The 21,852-nt window shown below is 39.4% G+C and overlaps 1 protein-coding gene across 2 annotated transcripts in view; it reads right to left on the reverse strand.

Annotated features, from left to right (window-relative positions):
• sgsm2 (small G protein signaling modulator 2) overlaps positions 1-21,625 on the reverse strand; it is a 45,414-nt gene extending 23,789 nt beyond the window's left edge. The window contains exons 1-3 of one of the 2 annotated variants that reach the window (XM_024276801.2): positions 21,144-21,625; positions 13,244-13,319; positions 4,577-4,745 (exon numbers count right to left, since the gene is read on the reverse strand). In XM_024276801.2, the coding sequence (XP_024132569.1) occupies positions 4,577-4,745; positions 13,244-13,319; positions 21,144-21,194 (296 nt within the window). In that variant the 5' untranslated portion in view covers positions 21,195-21,625. The remainder of the gene's footprint in view (positions 1-4,576; positions 4,746-13,243; positions 13,320-21,143) is intronic. The other variant, XM_024276802.2, reaches the window with a different exon arrangement.
• Between the last annotated feature and the right edge of the window lie 227 nt (positions 21,626-21,852).

Consider the following 21,852-nt stretch of genomic DNA (forward strand, 5'->3'; position numbering starts at 1 on the left):
CTGATTCATTTTGATTTAAATAACAAAATCCTCAGAAATATAATTTATCATCTCAAATTCCTTTAAATTTGTCATCCATTGTGAGAAAAATGCTGCAGGAAGACGTTAAAAACACTAATAATGTGATTTTCATTGGAGTGGGTCTTTAAGCTCAACCATATCCAAGCCCATGGCTATGACAGCAATTGACCAAGTTGCTTGTCTGCGGCTCTATTTATCTTGCTACCCATGATGCACCTGGACGTGGATATCTGCTCAGTAACAGAGCAGCAGGATGAGTGAAAAGGTCTTACCTGCACATGTTTCCACCTACAAACTTTGAACAGAGAGAACAGAGCTCTGTTTTTTAAAGATGTGTAGAGGTTAGTTCCATCAGATCCTAAATCTTTTCTAGAGTTTTTTGTGAGCAGCCTCAGGTATGTGCATGTTGGCTTTGTTGGTCTCCTCAGGTCTGAAATTGCCTTTCTGTTGTGGTTTTAAAAACAGAATGGTGTATATGATATCATTAGAAATAGTGCAGAGTGAGAGAATAGGTTGGTTTTTGTTGTCATTATGTCAGTCTTTGTCTCAGCTCCTGTCCTTTCTCTTTCCCATCGTTCTCCTGGTTATTTTTTTTCTTTTTTTTTTTCCACCGCCAGTGGCGCATATCATGTTACTATGGAGACCAGAGCAAATGAGAGCCCTGATGTTGGAGGAGGGTATTCACATGTGTGTGCATGGATGTGTGGCTCCCGGTACAGCAGGCTTTCAAGTTGTGTGCTCTGTGTGGGGAGATAGAGGCCAATGAGATGTGACAGTTGGAGGGGGGGGCAGTGACTCGTCTGCAGATGGGAGATGATCTGCTTCCCTTTACGGTGTTTACCTCCACCAATCGGCAGCTCTGTCACTATGACTGTGTTTTCCACCTTTGCTGCTGCAGTAGTTGTGCAAGCACATACATCCTTGGTGCCAAAACCAAACATGTACATACTATTTTATTGCCATAATGCAGCCTGGAAACACACAACCTGGTAGACAATTAATCTGGAAAATGCTCAGTAAGTGGGGTAGAGCTTGTAGATAATTGTGTATTTTGTGTCTGTATCTACACACAGCATACACACCTCCATGCGCATACAACTGAACCAGTCGTAAGGCACATTACCCTGTGTACACATGGCTGATCTTGGGTAAACACTAATCTGAGCTGAGGTTCTGATGGGTACTCACTGAAATCGTGCAGTTTTCTTGTAAAACTAGGCTGTTCTACAAGTGGCTAAAGTACTGATGTTCTAACATCTTTAGTTGACACTGCCATTGGGAAAACTGTCTAGTACCAACTGTTTTGCAGAGCCAAGGGAATGATACACATACAAATGTCTAAGTAAGATGTGTTTGATTTATTGATCTGATAAGCAGCACCTGCAGGTTGCTCCTCCCATCCACAAAAAACACAAGTAAAACTTGAAAAACCTCCAAAAATGCCTCCTGGACGCCTCTCTGGGGAGGTGTTCCAGTCTTGTCCCACTGGGCAGAGGCCCCGGGGAAGGCCCAGGACACACTGGAGAGGATACATCTCTCGGCTAGCCTGGAAACGCCTCAGGCTGGCCCCAGAGGAGCTGGAGGAAGTGGCCGGGGAGAGGGAAATCTGACTACTGCCCCTGTGACCCAGTCCCAGAAGAGTGGAAGAAGATGGATAGATAACTAAAACTGACATATTCCAAAAGAAATGTCGCTGACATACTGACTTGACGATCCAACTTTGTGGCAATAGTTCAGGCATGACCCCTTCCTGTTCCAACATAGCTCCAACCCAGACCACTGAGAAGGTCCATAAAAACATGGTTGGTCCAGTTTGATGTGGAAAAGTTCAACTGTTTTGCACACAAACCCGGACCTTTAAAAGTAAATAGTGAGAAAGCCAGAACACTTACTCCTGTAATGAAGAAGTGCTTTAAGGCTGCTAAACAAGCACATGACCTCCAGACTTCTATGCTTGTTTGACTCTCTTGAATTTGCATATCAGCCAAATCACTCGATAGTGTGTCCTTCAGACCTTGACACATCTAGAGAAGAAAAACACCCACATACAAATGCTGTTTGTAGACTTTAGTTAAGCGTTCAATACCGCCACAACAGCTATGGACAAAGTGAGTTTTCCAGAATTTAGTGCTTCTCTACTGTTGGACAAAATAACTCAGATGTTTTTAATATGGCGTCCTTCAAGGCTGTACTCTCTTATATTACTAACCTTTATTACCTCTGACTATGTGGCTATGTTTGCAGATAAACACATTCTAAAGTTTTCAGATGACGCAACAATGGTAGACCTCATAAAAAAATTAAAAAAACACTTGTCTTTGTTAGCACTCAGTCGATATAAGCTCATGCATTCCATTGGCTCCTTGAAGATCGTTGTCTTTTCTAACTTTTAGATCTCTGAACGACTGTGGTGCAGTGGTAGAGCAGTCAATCACTGATAGCAGGACCGCAGGTTCGGTCCCCCCGTCTATTCATGTCTCAAAGTGTCCTTGGGCAAGACACTGAACTCGACATTACTCCTGGTGGTTATAAGTTTGCATCTTGTATGTCAGGGTAGCCACCATCAAAGTGTGATTGTGTGTGTTTATGGGTGAATGGGACTGTGAATTTAAGTACTTTGGGCCTTAAAGGAATGTAGTATGGTGTATAATGTATCTTATATATAAGTAATCAAATATGCGGCACTGTGGTAGAGACTAAAGAGGAGTGTGGTTCTCTGTCTTTGACCTGGTAAATAATGTGTCAAACAATAACAGTTTGTAATGTAATATTGTCAGTCTGAAATACTCAGTCTGTAACAAGTTGAAGAACAAAGAGAAAAAAACTCAGTAGGGAAGGAAAGGGTCAAAACTATTGTGAATTAAACATTAAAATGATAGAAGTTGAGATGTTAGGCCAAGGAGTGAAGTGTTGGACCAGGAATGTCTCAGTGTGTCCAATCAGTAACAACCAGAAGCATGATCAAATCCAGGTGAGTAATACAACAGAACAGATTCTGATGTTGACCAGCAGAAGGTTTGCAGCTAAACAGTCTTGTGGGGGTGGTTATAGATGTAGACTTCCTTACCACTTCTTAGAGGGATTGACAGTTAAAAATATATATTTTCATAAGGGTGAATGTATTTTTTTCATTATTCAGGCTCTAAACTAAAGTGGGTATTGTCTTGTTTTAGCCACTTTCATGTGATACATGAAGTCTGTTAGGTTACGGTCAGATTTGATTACCATACATTATAACACTCCACCTTTCTGCTATAAACCAATGACCCAGTAGTTGATGGTTTTTGGTTTAAATAAAAAAATAAAACACCTAAAGCTCATTAAAAGCCTTGTATATGTTTGTTTATTTTTTTATATTCTAGGAACAGATAATGTAGGCATGTAGTACCTTTCAAAACCAAGCTAATATGAACAAGCTACAATTGATTAAATAAGTCCTATCACAAACTGGATCTTTGCAGTTCCTATTTTGCCCTTCAGTGAAAAAACACCACATATCCCAAACACAAAGTAGAATCTTCCCAACAGCCAGCAGAGGGCAGAGGCACACCTGTACTGCACTTTTTCTTTCACCAAAAGAAGAAAGAAAACTTTGCGACATCTTTTTTAGAGATCCAACTAACCTCTATAGACTACAATTGATGGAATCATTGCATGTTTCTTGTGGATAACGGTTTTATTAGCATACGAGGAAACAAGATAAAAATACTAAATTAGGAGCCACAAAGGAGAATTTCTTTTATAAATAGAGCTCAGTAGGGAAGAAATAAAAAATGTAATTAATAGACAATTAGTATACATATGGCAAAAGAGGTGGGAGAGAGAGAAGACAGGAAAGTGGTTTTACAATGTAAAGAGAATAGTTGGGGAGAGGGAAAACAGGGAAAGAAATTGAAGGGAGGAGGGTCATTTGTAGATTAACACTTGGACACACAAAGCCTTATAAAATCAGAACACGTGAATGGCAAATATAAATATATTCTTGAGTCAGATATTTCCTCCATTAATAGATTAAAGCCTTCCACCCAAACTCCAAACCAGGTGGTGGCAGTAATGCACCATTCTGTTGTTTATCAACTGCCACATAAACACTTGTGTAATGACTGCATCTTCAAGGTGCTCAACCCTAATCTATCTCTGTAGATTCTCATTCATTCAGGTTCATCCATTGAAATAGTAGGTTTAAAAACACGCAATTGGCCTTGGCTTATGCTTTTATTGATAAAAAAAACGTAAACTTTTTTTCCTTTTTCAATTCTAAAGTACAGTAGTAAGAGAGTTGACTAAGGTGCACGTGAACCTGAAGCACATAAAGCAGCAATTTTACCCCCCAACTATGAAATATACTCAACAACAAAAAATAAACCAAGTCTGGTTTTTTAAACAGATATTTATTCTATGAACCATTCATGCTCATGAGATACTCTGAACCATACGTCTTCCTATTTGCTGAGTAATTTTACAAACACAAGTTTCTTTAGCTGCTCTTTGAGAATCAAAAAACTGGCTTGGGAATTTTGAGTGGGAAATACGGGCGGCTTCTCCGACCTCTCACCTGCTGAGATCCGCCTGCTGCTGCAGCTGTGCTTGAACCTTGCGGCAGACCTCGGCGACGGTTTCATTCACCTTGCCCACCTTGGTGAAGAGAGCTGCAATCTTGTCACTGCGTAGAAAACCAGCTGCCCTTCTCTTCAGCAGATGACCCAGACAGGCTTCAATGGCAGCTGCAGAGACGGAGACAACACAAATAACCAAAAACTGTATTGTTTGTTATGGGTTGTTTTTTTTTTCTTTTTTTTTTTCTGGTATTTTCTTATCAAAGTTTTTGTTTTTTAGTTTAAGGAAGTGTTTTGAATGAGTTGTTTCTGGGGGTTTTTAGCAAAGCAGCACAGCACTGGTGAAAAAGCCCCCTGTATTTATCTCCCATGACGAGATGAAAATTTGTTTTTTTAATTTTTTAAAGAAAATGAAATTGCATAAAAGTCATTTATAAATGGTATGAACACATCTTTATTGCCATTTAACTGTAAACTCAAATAGAAACATGCTGAGAAAACATGAACAAATTTACAAGAGATTTCCTAATTCTGCCCCCAGATAATTACATTTTACATGAAATCATAACAAAAACAGCATGAAAACTTTTGGATTATTATTATTAGGTTTATATAATTGATGGAAAAGCTGCAGCACTCTCACGAGGGAAGGGGGGATATTTAGCACAACACCAACTCTGTAATGTTACATAGACGCTGCTGCAATAATACAAAGTGGATTAAATTCCTTTATTTTATCTAGAAAACAAATTCTTTTAAATGAATGCCTATGAATTAATTTGTTTTATTTATCTTCCATGTCTTACATTCCAGTCTATGAAAACACTGACTTTAAACTGGTCTGTGATTATATATGGATGACACATGGAACATCTTCTTAGCATCACAGTATCATAACATCAGGACCTTAATGTTTTCAGTGTTTTATGACATAGCCATCTCCAAATCAACACTTTTTGTTAAACTTTCTGTTGCAGCTTTAAGTCCAGCAGCTTTATCCTCCAGTTCTGACTGGATCCTGGTAAAAATCATCACATCCTGCAGCTTCATCAGCCTAAGCTATAAGCTGAATGGACGACGTGACTGGGGGGATGTATGCTTGTTACCAAAGGACCAGCTTTAAACAAATAAATTCACCAAAATGAGGTCTAATAAACATGACTAATTTTACGCAATCATTTATTTGCCATGTGGCGACTAATCCTTTAACTTTCATTTGCCAAAAGAGGATAAAATGCTGGCAACTAGCGAGTGGGGAGTGTTAATTTTGGACCCTGTCTCTCACATCTGCAACTTCCACTTCCTCAGTGGAAGACTTGTCTGTGGATCAAAGAGAAACTAAAAGTATTCCTTCCACCTTTTGACATTATCCTCACTGGAGGTCAGTACGTCATCACCCAAATAAAGGACAGTAATGGCAGAGAATTGCTACCTTCTCCTAATGCATTAGTCACATAAACCCATACAGGTTTTAGAGCGGAGCAGCCACATTGTAAGGGGAGTGCAGGTGTGTCTTGCAGTTACCTTGGGGCTTGCACGGCCACCTCAAGGGTTGGTATGGCATATGGTAAGGGTACTGTTAAGTATTTTTAAAAGGTAATGTTGACAACACACACTTATGACATACAAGTGATCTTTACATCGCACTCCAGTCGTTGGCTCCTTACAAATAGGTGTCTGTAAGACTCCCACAAGATGCTCGCACTAACTTCACTCTGATTGTCTAAATTCCTCATTTCGGAGATTCAGCCTGCACGCATGGAGTGTGCAAGGAGTATGCACCTATCACTAGAACAGGACCAAAGGGTATTGGCGCACTCCGCAGGGGTTATGGGGGTCAAAAAAATAGCAAGTCAGTGTTAGCAGTGCCTGCTATTCACCTACTTCCCCCTTACTTACCCTTACATGTTCAAGTGTTAGCAAGGACCTATCAACTGCAGCATGCCTGTATAAAAATGTGCAAGAAGATTTTCAGCCTACAGGCTTATCGAGCGGTCTGCAATCCTCATATTCCGTGCGGGCTACCTTACAGGTTTCCTCTTCCTCTCTAGAGTGTCCTTGTTCCACGTGCATCACTGGGCACTCTTGTGCTTGAACATGGTGTTTATTATGGGCAAACTAAGGCTAGACGAAAATAAAGGAAATAGAGATTCAGATCTGGAATATTATTCCTACTTATCAAGCCCTTCACAGCATCAGCATCATTGCCCATGTGGGCACTGAAGTTTTCCAGGAGAACAACTGAGAGACTCCAAGAAAGTCGAGTACTCTTGTGCTGTTGTTCAGCAAATAAGCAAATGACCAAGAGGTGCAAAGACGCAACTCGTGTTCCTTGGAGTGAACCTCAAGACGTGGCAGATAAGTTGGGGAGCCCATGAGCAAACCAACACCAGTCCATTGCTCCTCATGCTGAGTTTCAGAGTCCAAACTGTGCGTGGAGGCTATAGCTCAACAATTACTAGCAGGTACCACAATCTACCATACAAGCTTTTACTCCTTCTGTCACTGGATGGTTAAATTAGATAATCCCAAGAGCAGAAAGACTCTTGGATGTTTCCCATCCAAAGACTCTGAGGTTGAGAGTTCACAGTCCAGTCATATGAAGAACTACAAAAATAAGGGCACAATTCCTCCTTGCTTGACACTCTGCATTCAAGGGGTTAGATTGGGGGTTAAACCACCAAATGATTCCCAAGTTCAGATATAACGCAACTCCCCGCTCCAAGGAGATGCCTCAAATGTGGAGAGCAGGTGTGTGACAACCGATGTGACTATAAATTTAGCTTTTCATATCCTTATAAAATATGGTTGTTTCTCATCTTAATTCACTGAGCCATCAAGGCTTCCATCCTTGACTGCCACCCAGATCCCACAGCACCAGCTTCTAGTGGCCTTTTCTGGGATTTTATGGCCTATGAGAAGGCAATCCAACATGGTCTTTTTGAGTTAAGCCTAGTCAGGTCCCACGAGAGGAGGCCTAGACAGTGGGAACTCATTAGCAAGTCCCAGACCTAGCTTCAGAATTTGATTTTGGCTACATTAGTCCAAGCAATATAGTAGATCTTGTTTTAAAAGTTGATACGTTTCAATTGCTCTTATTCTGGTTCCTCAAACTCTGCCACATTAAGGTGGGGATTTATGGGGGGATCAAATTGTACCCCTAACTTCTATTTGAAGCTCATATCAAACATCCCTGCAGTTTTTTTTTCATCTCAAGGACATATCCATGCGTCTGCCCTTACCTGATCCTTAGAAGTTGGCCAACATCTTTGTTTCTTCCAGACAGGATTACTGTAACATCAAACAAAGCCCCCCGAGACTACAATACATCCGGAGTAGAGCAGCAAAGATCCTTACAAGGAGCTGGAAAAATCGTGTCTGTCTTCCACTTGCTTTTAACTCACTTCTGTAAAGAGTCTGGATTGTTTTTTCTCAGCAAAATCTACCTCTAAGCCAGTCCTGGCACAATGAAGTTAAAATTAGTTTAGATGGACTTCATCAAGTTCATTGAGTCTCTACAAATTATTAATCGTTCATTCATCAAAAGCCTGAATTTAAACAGACTATTTGCTATTTTTAGCCACTAAGGTAGCCTTCATCCTGTCTGACTTCATGAGTCATGCTGCTCCTCCTGAGACCACTACAGACTGAAGCCAAAATAATTACAGCTGATTTTATGGACTAAAATAGATGGAAGGGATAACAGGACAAAAAGGGCAGAAAGATGTTGGGCTTAAGAAAAGAAGTGGAAGTTTTTTAAACTCACTCTTTTTTTTCTTTTTTTTTCAACTTACAGCTTAAAACACAGTCAACACATGAAGACATTGGATATCCATCCTTTCATTGCATTTATTTTCCAACTAGCCATCAATTCATTTGCCGTGCATCCATTAGCCATTCATCTGTTTATCTCTGCTGACATACAGTATAAGCTATACTGTTGGAGCATCAGCATCACAGAGGGAAAAGAAGCTGAACAAAATCTTCAATTCATGCACACATACACATGTGTGCTATCATGCAATTCTGTATTTTTGTGTGATTAATTAATCATAACCTGTAATTAATTAATCAATATAACCTATTTTAATTGAAAATAATAATTACTATAAAAAGAATCATTTTGAGGTATTTTCATTTAAATGTGTAACATTGTGGCATAGTAAAAGATTAAAATACAATTAAAACGTGGCGGTATTAAGTTTTGATTCTAACAGACTCCCAACCTTTACCTTCACACCACCAAGAAGTATTATTTTCTATCTCAAACAATTAAGAAAAAAACAAACAAGAACAAAACATCAGGTCCAAAAAAGGATAATCTAACTTAACAAGTAAAAAAGTTGAAGCCCTTTTCTGAGCAACTAAAAATATATTTACCACAGACTTCTTATTAATACTAGAATACATATGTTGAAATACCTTATTCCACAGTTTACCGTCAAATGCAATCAGCCCTCTGTGTACCCAATTCATTTGTGATAACAAAAATCCCTCTGGCTTTATCCTTTACATAAAAGATAATAGTTGTGGTGTTACTTTGGGTTTATTCTTTTAATAGTTACAAAGTCGCTCATTGATGATGCCACAGCAGTGATGGGCAACCGGGACTCACTGGACGCCAAGAGATGCACTGACAGTCATGTAAGACGTGTTTTCAGCTGAATTCAAATAAAATGTTCATGCAAGTAGACAGAAGGACCATTGTTGTATCTTTCAGAACACAACAATTGTTATAGATTAAAAATGTAGCCCTGTGACAGACTGGCGACCTGTCCAGGGTGTACCCCGCCTTCGCCCATCAGTAGCCGGGATAGGCTGCGGCCCCCCCGCGACCCCGAAATGGACAAAGCGGACAAGAAGATGGATGGAAGAATAAACACAATAAAAAAAACACACTAATTTGTCTGTAGTTAATCACGATTAATGCAATTATTTGACACCCCTGATATAGATATATATGAGAGATGTTAAAGGGAATGCAAGTGTGTCTTGCAGTTTCCTTGAGGCTCATGCGGCCACCTTAAAGGACACCATGACAATAGAACATACCACCTATAATGGCAATTGTGACTAAAGAATAGCGTTCTCTGAATGCCCTTTCACCTAAGCACCCAGGGGCATGCAGTTAAAAGCCTTCTCTGAATCCACAAAATACATATGGACTAGATGAGCAAACTTCTGCAACCCCCCCTGCATCCAGTGTTGATAGTATAGCTGGTCCACTGTTCCACAGCAACTGTTCCTCAATAGCACTGTAGTTTCCTCATTCAAGATTATTGTCCAAAACTCTTTACCTTTCATTGGTTGGAACTCTTTCTTTACTGCCACGGAATACAGCTGAGATGTGTCAGCCAAGACAGTCTCACAGCATCCACAGACTTGAGATACTTGGGGCAGACTTCTTCCACCCCTGGCGCCTTGCCCCCAGGGAGCTCTTCACCTACCTCTGTGATTTCAGATTGGATGAAGTCCCAGTCTCAGCTTCCTCAATAGAAAGCATGTCAGTATAGTTGAGGGAATCCTTAAAGTACTTCCTCTACTGCCAAACAACATCCTCAAAGTCAACAGCTTCCTATCGTACCAAAAATGGTTCTGGCAGAAACTGCCATCCCTGAGGCACTACACAGATTCTCTTTTGACAGAATCTCCTTGAGACTGACCCATAGTTCTTCTCCATGAGAACAGAACCCCTCCAAGGATCAAATTTTAGCCTCGAAAAGAGTCTGGGACAAAGCTTGGTTAATCAGTACTTGTCAGCTGGGTCAAGTCTCCCACAGGCCAACCAGGTCCCTTCAGCTTGATGACCACCCTTACTTCTGGTGTCCACCGCCAGGTTTGGGGATTGCAACTGCAATTTACCACCAGTTAGTGATTAGGGGCAAGTTTTACACCTCTTTTTACCCAATTGTTCAAAACACAAAGTCGAAGATCACCTGAAACAACTACAAAGTCGATCATCAACCTTCTGCTGAGGGTGTCCTGATTTCAAGTGCCCTAATGGACACCCTTATGTTCAAACATTGTGTTCATTATGGACAAACCATGATGAGCACAGATCTCTAACAACAAAATATCACTGTTTAGCCTGTAGGCGGAAATCACCGTCAGAGACTTAATACCCACCAGAAGTGGAAGGAACACGAACCTCTTGTCCACTGGCAAGAACTCCAACGCTTGGCAGCTGAGCAGGGACTCACAAGTAGACCAACACCAGCCAACCGCCTCTCATAATGAGGATCTCCAGAACGGTGGAGAGTATAACCCTTCTCAAAGGGAATGAATTGTTGACCCCAGCCCATGGACATGATTCATTGAAGATGTTTTAGACTAATACACAACACTTCACTCCAACCCCCACAACAAACCACAAATGAAATATTCAGTTGGTCCAAATTTCAGCAAGCCCGAATGGGGGTGTCAGATTCCTTTTTAATGCTGAGTAACAATGCTAGTCGGAGTGAAACTGAAGAAGACTTGACTATTACAAAATGAGAATCTGACACATTTAGTTTTCAAGAGGATTTCCTCTGAGATATCTGTTCCTTACATAGGTTCAGTTCAACATGTTGTTCCTGGTTTTGTTGGAGCATGTACATAAATGAGTCCCAGTCAGAGAACCATAATTGTCATAAAATGAAAAACTGAACTCATCCTCTGTTAGATCATGAAATCAGCAACTCTCTCCTCACAGAGCAAGTATCTCTAAGGGGGGTATTTCTGTTGCTAGGCAACTCACAGATTCTTCTGGACTAAGAGAGAGCAGAGCATGGATGAAAAAACCATTAGAGAAAGACGTAAAAGGCTGGTGATAAAAAACATTGACTGTACTTCCACAAGAGCCTCATACAGCACAAAGCTGGAGGTTTGGATGTATTTATCAAACTTGAAAATGTGACAATCCCAACAGAAACCCACTGCTTTTGCCTTTGCTAAAAGATTAATCTCACAGTCCCTTCTTCAGACAACATCCTCAGGATGGACCTTGATAAACTCAAGATTACACTGTTGTTACTACTGGCAACAACTCTGCAAATGTCTAAACTTCACTGCAGCTAACTTTGCAGCTAAAATGTAACAGGCACTAAACTCATCAGAAAAAAACTGGAATTAACACATTACTGTAGCTAACTCAGTGGCTAAAAATAAACCTAACAATGATACCAACACTAACTTTGAAATATCCCTACAGATGAAACAGAAGGGAAACTGCCACCAAAAATAAATTCAAAAACAATTCTGTGGCTGGTTATGCACCTTAACACTGCATCTAAAACTCAATTTGTAACCCAACATTAACTTCACGTAAACATCACTAAGGCTAACTCTGCAGCTAAGATCAATGTTAGCCAAGTCTAGTCATTAATTACTTTGAAAATATAAATACAGGTCGCCAGACTGCCCTGCGACAGACCTGCGACCTGTCCTGGGTGTATCCTGTCTTCGCCTATCAGTAGCCGGGTTAGGCTCCGAATGAATAATTACGGGTAATATTACAACTTAAACTGAAACGAACACTGTAACTGACAGTGACTCAAAAAAATATCCAAACAAAAGATCAAGTGTGAAAATGTTCATGTCTGTCTGACAAAAGTGTATAGTGAGAAGTTTTACAGCCTTAAAACATCTCCAACCCGACTTCCTGAATCTTAGCTATCACCAGTTATTTTCATAATGTGGCGATAAAAGAAGGGAACACTGTACTAACGTCCAAGTTTGTACCAAACAAAATAGTAAAAATTTGTAATACAGTAATTCCACAAGGTTTTAAAGTGACTTTTAAAAAGTTTCCAGAATTGTAAAACCTATTATTAAACCTTAAAAATGTGAATAAAGAGTAGCTGTTATAGTCGCCAGTAAAAAATAACGTTTTAAAGGGCAGGTTAAGCTTAAAATGGGGGCAAAAACTATACTCATTTCATAACTTTCAGAAAAAGACATTAACAAAAATGTTCAGAACTGTCAAAACATTTTGTTAATGCTTAAAATTGGAAAAAAAAACAACTTAATTTTTATCAAGCAAAAGAAGGGACTTCAGTTTCCTGTCAGTGATCCAGTTCTGACCATTGATGTCTGCAGCCAGGTCGCTTTGGCTAAAACAGAAGCTAAAAAAGTGATCACATTTTTTAGAAACATTACTGCGGATTAGGCAGCAGCTAATTTTACAGCTAACATGAGAGCTAAGTCTTTAGCTAAAAATGCAATAAAAACTAACGCCAACACAGTAACAATCAATATATTTGAAAACTTCTCTACAGAATCACGACTGTAACTGTGCAGCTTTTAATGCAGCTAAAACTGAAGTAAAAACTATAACTATCATTAATGCTGAAACTTATCTTGCTGCTAACTCTGCAGCTTATACTGGAGCCAACTCTGTAGTTGACTTTGAAGCTAACTCTGGAGCTTTTACAATAACTGAAGCTAACTTTAAGGCTAACACTAATTGGATGCACAGTGAGGATGTGCTTTCCGTCAAATTTAACTAGCGGAATCTTTGGCTTACAGTTGTAGCTACAAACAACCATACAAACAATTCATGAACTCTGCTGGGAACTGTTTTTTTTTGCACTGATGCAGCAGCTCTCTCTGTGAATTAAAAGAATGTCCTTGATGTTCATGTGAGTGTGTGCATGTCTGTGATTGAGTACATGTTAAAAACTCACCACACAAGGCGATGACATGGCTGCTGTCCTCGTGGACAAACTTCTTGGTAACAGCTTCCTCCATGATCTGCTTCACCTGTTGAACAGAACCGGCTGACATCAGTTCATCTTGAGACCAAACATCAAAGCTGAACAAAATGTCAGTCAAATGTTAAACCTTAAAATCACAACGCACAGAAGACATTAAAAATAAAATAAATTATTAAAAAAATGTGTACATATAGTCTGAATTATTTTATTGATATTCAATGTTTGATCTACTCAAGTAATGTTATTTGCATGTGATTCAGTTTTCAGTCGGCCGGGAGGAACATGGTGCGAGAGACAGCCAGTGATTGAAACAATGGTGTTGGACTTCAAAGATATGAGAAATCCTAATTGGCTAAACTAAAGTAAGAAGTAGTGCGACGTTTTTAAAGCCATTGGTTTGGTTTGAATTCATTCTTTATCTCTGCCTCTTGGAGAACTGCAGATCTCAATGGCACTTTCCTGGTTAAATAATGGTTAAAAATAAAGAAAGAAATACATCCTAAAGGGCTTGGTGGTTAAATACCCAGCATCCCCAGTGAAGTGGCAAAGTGTCTGTTGGCAAGTCACTGAACTCTTAGGTTAATCAGCATGGCTGTCACCCTATAGTGTGGCTTTCTGACTGAGCAAACAGGTACATCAGAAGAAGAGCAAAAGAGCTTTAAGTTCCAAAAGGTAGTAAAGTTCTATAGAAATGCAGACCATTATATACTATGATCACACAATCCTTCATCATAATGGTCAGTACAGCAGAAAAAGGATTGAGAAAATTTCTAATGTCCTGTGCCATTCATGCTGAGCAGTCAGACTTTTACCATTTTTTTCATACTGAATAATCTTCAGTTTCCAGGCACCACAAGGGATTCATTGTTTGCTATCCCTGGCTCCACTCAAACTCTTTTTATTATGAGCCAAGGCATGACAACAAATACAGTCAGAGGCTGTGTTCACTCCTCCTATTGGCTGCTAGATATCCCGAAGTTCACACATGAAGAAGATCCACAATCCCATTCTGGAGTCCAGCAGTTGTTACTAGAAAGGTGGCTAGTGACAAGGTACAAACCAGAGTAATTAAGAGTCAATTTTCTTCTGAGTGGTCTGGTATGGTCCAGTATTTTGAGTGTTTCCGTTGTAAAATAGACCCATTAAACAGTACCGAAGTGTACATCTAGTCATAGGTCCATTGAAAAGTGGAACGGAACAGTTAGAGCAAAGCCGCTGTAGTCACCCGTTGATTGGCAGATAGTGATGATGACATTAGAAAGGGCCAATTTAGCGCTCATTTAAGCTAACGTTTCCAACGTTTGTAAGAAATCGTGTTTTAGCGGTTTCCAGTGTATTCTTTTGGTCACAATGAAAATGCCTGCAAACTACAGCAAGGCCTGGTCTGCGATGGAACTGCAAATGCTCTTTGCCATACAGGGAGAGCTAGCGGCACGTTAGCGATCTACACCACGCATGCGCCATGAAAACAAACCGCACAGTGGAAGCGAGGCTTAACTGAGTCATACCCACAATCCCCACCCCATCTGACAGAGCAACAAAAGCAAAGACCACACCCATCCAAACAACTGCTCAAGTTTAAAAGCAGGGTTATCGAACCAAGTACAAGATCCTTGCAGCAGACCCATAACACCCCCCAAACACTGGACAGGTCTCATTTATATCAATGACTGAAACACCATCCTCCATCTCTACATCCATGAACGTCCTCTTGGTAGCTCCAACCTCAGCATCCTTTTTTCCAACATCATCACTGTTCCTCCTCTCAACATGTTCAAACCATTTCCATCTGCTTCCCTGAATTTATCCCCAGAACATCTACCATGATCTGTTCCTCTGATGGATTCATTCCTGATCCTACCCATGCTGATCACTCCCTCAACATCTTCATCTCTGCTACCTCCACCTCCGCCTCCTGTCTCTTTCTAAACAGCCTTTAGAAAAAAAAGATACTGATTTAAGCAAGTTTTATTTATATAGCACTTTTCTCAGACAGACATCACAAGGTGTTTCTCAAGTTAAAAGACAAAAAACTTCAGAAGCTAAAAACATAAAAGACAAGAATATGTACCACATAAAACAACCACATCAAGCCCAAATAAAAATGGTTTTTAATTGGCTTTTAAAATCGTTTTACAGAGTCCAGGGAACACAGGATTTTATATTTATGTTATTGTAACTACTATATATAAAATATGTAGAGACTTCTTGGGCTTTTTTTGTTCAAATAAAACATTTTTTTAATTTGAAATAGTTTTGACAGAAATTCATATGACCTATTTTTAAAATAAAAGACACTCTGTACAACATTGGATCATCTCAATGCAGTGAATGTTGTGTGATGTCACCAGTTATAAAAAATTAAAAAATAAACAAAAAAAAACTATACACAATAGATTTTATAGTTGTTGGTGCATCTTATCCAATACAATGAAATTCAGTCAGAGCTATCTGTGACCTTTACTGTATTTTTTAACTATATGGCGCATGCATCCATCTTAAAATCATATGCACCTCAAGCATGAATTCTGGTTGTGTTACTGAGCTAGAATAGATTTTCTGTTGTACACAACACTCAAAAGTCTTTAAAAATGTTAGACTTTAGAAAAGTACAAAGCCGCACTGCTTGGCGGGTTGTTGGAGCACTATGGGTTCAGAACCTCGCAGAGTAACTCACACCACGCCTCAGCTGTTTGACTTACCTGGTTGTTTTGTTTTGATTAATGCACTGTATAGGTTAAAAAATATGTTACTTTTTAAAATTAAAAACTTATTTTTCTTTGACCAGAGAGGCATAATGGAGGGGTAAAAGAACCACTTGTGGCTCCAAATCCTCAGGTTGCAGATCCCTGAAGTAGATTGATAAATTCTAGGCATTATGTTTAAGGATTAATAATATTGTTTTCTAAGAGTTGGGTTTCTAAACGAAACTTTAAGACATTTGATGATATAACAATCTAAATAGAAAACAAATAACAGAATGATTCCACTTTGTTTCCGTATTCTGTGAACATTGTTTCCCATTTACAACCAGCAGAGGACAGACTCCAGCACCAATCACATTTCATTTATTGGTCAGTTTACTTTTCTAAATAAAGTTTTATTCAAATTATTAAACCTGTGGCATAAATATTTTTTAAAGAAAAAAATATCCCCTCTCGACCTGACATGTCCTGACAAGAAGAATAACAAAAACAAACAAGAAAAATAAAAACAATGAATTTAAATTTTACTTGATATAATACTGAATAGCATATTGCAAAAATGTATCTTTTTTAATTAAGCCATGACAATTTATAACGCAATTGATTTTACTTTTACTAAATTTTTTTTTTTAAACACACATTCCAACGAAAATTGTGTTTTCGGTGTTATGTAGCATTTTTCTCATGATATATAAGAAAAATTAAATTGTGTATTTTTTATTCAAATCTAGATTAATCAGAGCACAGAAAAACATGCCTGCTGTTTAAAAAAAAAAAAACTCTGCAATATTTCTGAACCACCGCTAATGTTAGCCTTTGGTTGTGAGATGCTGTAGTGAGACAGACAAAGGAATAATGTGATATCAGCTGAGGCTTACTTCTGCCCACAACTCTTTTTTTAACTTCCGCCCACAACTTAAAGGCGAATTTCTGATGAACTCCTGCTGCTCTGCACAAGCTTTGTCCGAAAAAAACGACACAGGGTTTAGCCAAAAAAACGTAGAATTAAAAGACTACTGGTAATGACTTGACAACAGATCAAAATGTGACTGGAGTTTAGGGCTGCCACGATTAGTCAACTAATCGACGACTAATCGACTATTTAAATACTCAACGACTAATTTAATAGTCGATTACTCATTACTTTATATTGTATGAAGTCAGAGTGTAGTAAAGTTGAAAGTTATAACGACATTATGCTAGGTTTTTGGACTATTCTGGAATTTATTGAGATTTTTTAGGCTATTTTGGAGTTTAGCTAATATTTTAGCTATGTGCTAGCTATTTTGGGTAATTTAGGATTTTTTCAGTTTTTTAGGCTAATTTGGAGTTTAGCTAATATTTCAGCAATGTGCAAACTATTTTGGCTAATTTAGGACTTTTCATTTTTTCATGCTAATTTGGAGTTTAGCTCATATTTTAGCTACGTACTAGCTATTTTGCTTAATTTAGGATTTTTCTGTTTTTTAGGTTAATTTGGAGTTAACCAATATTTCAGCTACATGCTAGCTATTGTGGGTAATTTAGGATTTTTTCAGTTTTTTTAGGCAAATTTTGAGTTTCGGTAATATTTCAGCTACATGCTAGTTATTTTGGTTTATTTTGGATTTTTTCAGTATTTTTTTAGGCTAATTTGGAGTTTAGCTAATATTTCAGCTACATGCTAGCTATTTTACTTAATTTAGGATTTCACAGTTTTTAGGTTAATTTGGAGTTAACCAATATTTCAGCTACGTGCTAGCTGTTTTTGCTAACTTGGGCTTTTTCTCTGAATTTTTGGCTAATTTCGCATTTAACTAATATTTTAGCTGGCCATCAGCTTCAGCGTTTTCCGCTATTAGCTTAAGCGATTTAAGCTATTAGCTTTAGGGATTTCAGCTATCAACTTCAGCATTTCAGCTATCAGCTCTAGCATCTTCAACGGCCAAATTCAGCTTACAGCATTTACACTAGCATTATTGCAGGTAATGCGTTATATCTAATTTTTAGTTAGTTTAAAGCTAATAATGGTTAAGATGTGTGCTTTACATCCGGTTTGCGCATGACCCGATTAGTCGACTAATAGGAAAAAATAATAGGTGATTATTCGACTATTAAAATATTTGTTTGTGGCAGAACTATTGTACTGAGTCTTTCAATGTAAGATTGAATTGTACTGTTTCATTTATAAATAATAATTTCAAAATGCATTTTCAAACTACAAGCCTGAATTGCAGATTGAACTGTCAATAGAGGATTTAGTGCAGGGGTCACCAACCAGTCGCCCGCAGGTCTCTTCTAAAAATAGCACAACTCACTTGTAAGCTGCTCGAAAATTTTATTTTATTGTAATGCATTTTTTTTTTAAATCACACCTGCCTTTATGAAGAATAAAAAATTAAAACATCTTAAAAATAGATGTTCATTATTTCTGAAGCCAAAAACGGCCTATCCCGCTTTTTTTCTTTTTTTTTTTAAATCGTCTGATATGAGCGCTGTACAGCCGTTCGCACCGAGAGGTCCCGCAGCGTCAAAGCGCTTTAGAAATTGCGGGTCATATACGGAATCGCGCAGCAGCTCCTCCTCCTCCTCCGTTCATCATCACTTCATCTGCAGCCGCACTTTTGCAGCTTGGAGCCTGAAGTCTCATGAGCGCGAGTGCTGTGACAAAAACTTTAATTTATGTTGTCGTGTTTTCAAACAGAAAAAAGGTCCTGGTTCTTTCCTGTTAGAATGCTTTTTCTTTTAACCGCTGAACGGACTTCTCTCTCTTCTGTGTTGAGCTGCGCTGCACGCGCCCCAGACAGAGCTGTGACGTCACCCACATGCTCCCTTTTAGTGAATCAAAAAAAAAAAAAAAAAAAACTTGTTCTCGTTCATCGCCGTGTTTTTAATGACTTATTGCGTGAGTTGGTTTGTGCTTTATCGCAAAAATATAATTCAATGGAAACAGTGTCATTTCGAAACTGTTTTTTTTTTTTTATTCCTAGAATTTCCATAAAGTTTTGCGCAAATGTGTCATGGAAATGCAGCTAATAACAAAGAATGAGGCGTCCCCTTCTCCCTTTCCCACATGGAGACACAGAGAATATTTGATTATTAGTTATCTTTAATGGAAACACAGATTACATAAAAAAAAAAAGAACTCGCATTTTTTGAAAAAAAGTTTTTGCGCTTAGAGGAGCTGTTTTGGGGCGCATTATAATGGATGTGGACACTTTTCGCAGAGCTGTTATGGAAATTGACATTTTTCTAATTAAATGTGCTTCTGAAGTGTCTGTCTGAGTACAGCACAGCGGGCGCCATGAGAGATCAGCGTCACAGCTGATCGTGCATCTCCTCTGTAAAATCAATAACCAAGATTTCCTCATCGCTTCATCTGTAGCCGCACTTCTGCAGCCTGAATACTTGTTCTGGACATTCTTTCAAATACCACTAAACAGACTTCTGACTTGCATCTGAGACTGTCAGTGGACTCGCTGCGCGAGCCAGCGCGGCACGCGCGCACCACACTGCTGTGATGTCACCCAAATGCTCCTTTTTAGACAATCAAATACAAAAACACACATTGCCGTGTTTATAATGACCTTTCGCGTGAGTTGGTTTCTGTTTTATCGCATTATTATGAAACTGTATCATTGCGACACTGTTTTTTAAAAATTCCTAATATTTGGTTAAAGTTTTATGTGTAATGGAAACAGAACCCAGAGCTGCTGAGTGTTTCTGCATGGTGCGTTCACTGAACATCGGATATCGGCAGTAAAACGAAGCAGTTTGTCAGAGAAAACATAGAACACTGGCACCGTATATAATTGATTGATTAAATAGTGTCGACGTTTTCTCTGAAAAACTGATTTGTTTTGCTGCGGATTGTTTAAAAATGACAAAGTTTGTAGTGGACTGAGTTGGGCCGAGTGGCTGTTTGCTTATGTCCAGAGCTCAGTGAACGCATCATGTGCAGATTCTTGTCTGCTGTGGGATCTGTCAATCAACCTGTTCAGAGGTTTAAGGAATATAAAGGGACAGGTGCATGGGACTGAATTAAAGCATTCGAGGAGCGTAGATCCACCAATAATAGTTATTATTAATTAATAATAATTAATTAATAAGTTATAATTTTGTTAAAAACATTTCATTTGGTTATTACCTCAAAATGTGACAAGATCTGTTGAAATTAATAAAGTTCTGAATATTGATATCTGTTTCCTAGCTTGTTGTCATTGTTGATAATTATGCTAAGAAATCAGTGTCTTCACATAGAGAAGTATCATTATAGCCCGCAGTTTCAAAAAGGTTGGTGACCCCTGATTTAGTGTTATGTTGAAATAAGGGTGAAAAAACGTCCATACTGCAGGAGTGTCAAACTCCAGACCTTGAGGACTGACATCCTCTTGTTTTTTAAGAAATCCTGTCTTATCTGTTGCTGATTACCTGGGTCAATTGTGTTTAGCCAATAAGGGGTTTCTATGCCAGGTTAGGACACCCGTCCTCCAGGGCTGGAGTTTGACACCTGTTGCTTAAAGGTTTTGTGTAATAAGTGTTTTTGGGTGGCGTAACAAATGTTCAAGTTCAGTTTGAATCTATTTAAATTTTATGTCTATACAAATTGGATGAATAACCACACTAATTGACACTGAAAAAAGTAATTGTACGTGTAACTTATTTCAATAAACCCCTTGTCTTATATTTAAAAATAAAACTGCAGGAAATCAGTTGGTAACCCATATCTGTATATCTGTGTTTGGGAAGTTTTCATTTGTGTTCTGTCAAACAGAACAAGGATCCAACCACAGCCCTGGAGTTCATTTCAGAACCAAGTCCATTTCTGTAGACTGTCACGAGGCAACATGTGTGCAAAAAATCAACAATATTTGTGTGTTTTAAAGTGTCAAAGGAAATGACACATCATCATAATGAATGAAATCAGTGCTTACATCTTTATAACAGAACGGGTTAAACCTCCTGATGTCAAAGCGATGCAGCTGCTGCCACTGGTTTCACGTCAGACTAAAATTGTTACGTAACCAAAGCTTGTGAAGCATTTGGACACGCGCACGCGCACAGTCTTTACAGTATACATTCTGACCTGTCCCGTAATCAGACCCGAGGGAGGGAGGAGGGAGTGGGGGGTGATTGATAACTCCGTGACAGTAAATCACACGTGAAGCGCGTGCGCAACAGCTTACCTCCCGCTTTACGCTCCATAGCAGCTTCTCTTTGATCTCTTCCTCCTCCATCTCCGCGCGTGCGAGGCGTCTGTGTGCAGTCGGGTCAGCCCGATCCGCTCCTCCCAGCCGTCCAGAACTGCGGTGCCGCTCGTTTCCTTGTCGTCGTGTCTCCGTCTCTTCCCGGAGTGTCACGCAGCCAGGTCGCTGTAGGATCCGCCCCCTCCCTCACGCATCACAGGAGGGGGGGTCCGGCCGGTGCGGCTCCCCGCAGAGAAACCTGGGAGCGTTTTTCAGCATCTCCTTCCTCTTCTGCCCGGGGGGGTGACGGCTGAGCTGTTTGCCTCCTCCCCGGTGTGACGAACCATCACGGACTCGGTTTGGTTCTGACAGTCTCAGTCTGTTGTCAGATGTGATTTAGGCTCGTGCGCCATCTCACAGCAGCCCCTCCCGCCAACGTGAGGCTTCTTCTGCAGCCTTCAATGAACATTGACGTCATTAGGAACAGGAGGAAAAATGTTACCCAGCATGCATCGAGGCGTCAGAAATCAGGATGTTCTGAGATGAAGCATTGATAATAGAGCCGGTCCTTAGTGAGGCTCTGTCTGATTTTCTGTCATCTTCATTTCCTGTTCAGAAAAGCTTCAGTTCAGTCACAGCCAAATCTTGGGAAGGCAGGAATATTTAACATGTCTAGATTTACTGTGGGCTGCTGTACTGCAAAAGGAAA

The sequence above is a fragment of the Oryzias melastigma genome, linkage group LG13 (genome assembly GCF_002922805.2).
Source record: "Oryzias melastigma strain HK-1 linkage group LG13, ASM292280v2, whole genome shotgun sequence".
Taxonomy (NCBI): Eukaryota; Metazoa; Chordata; class Actinopteri; order Beloniformes; family Adrianichthyidae; genus Oryzias; species Oryzias melastigma.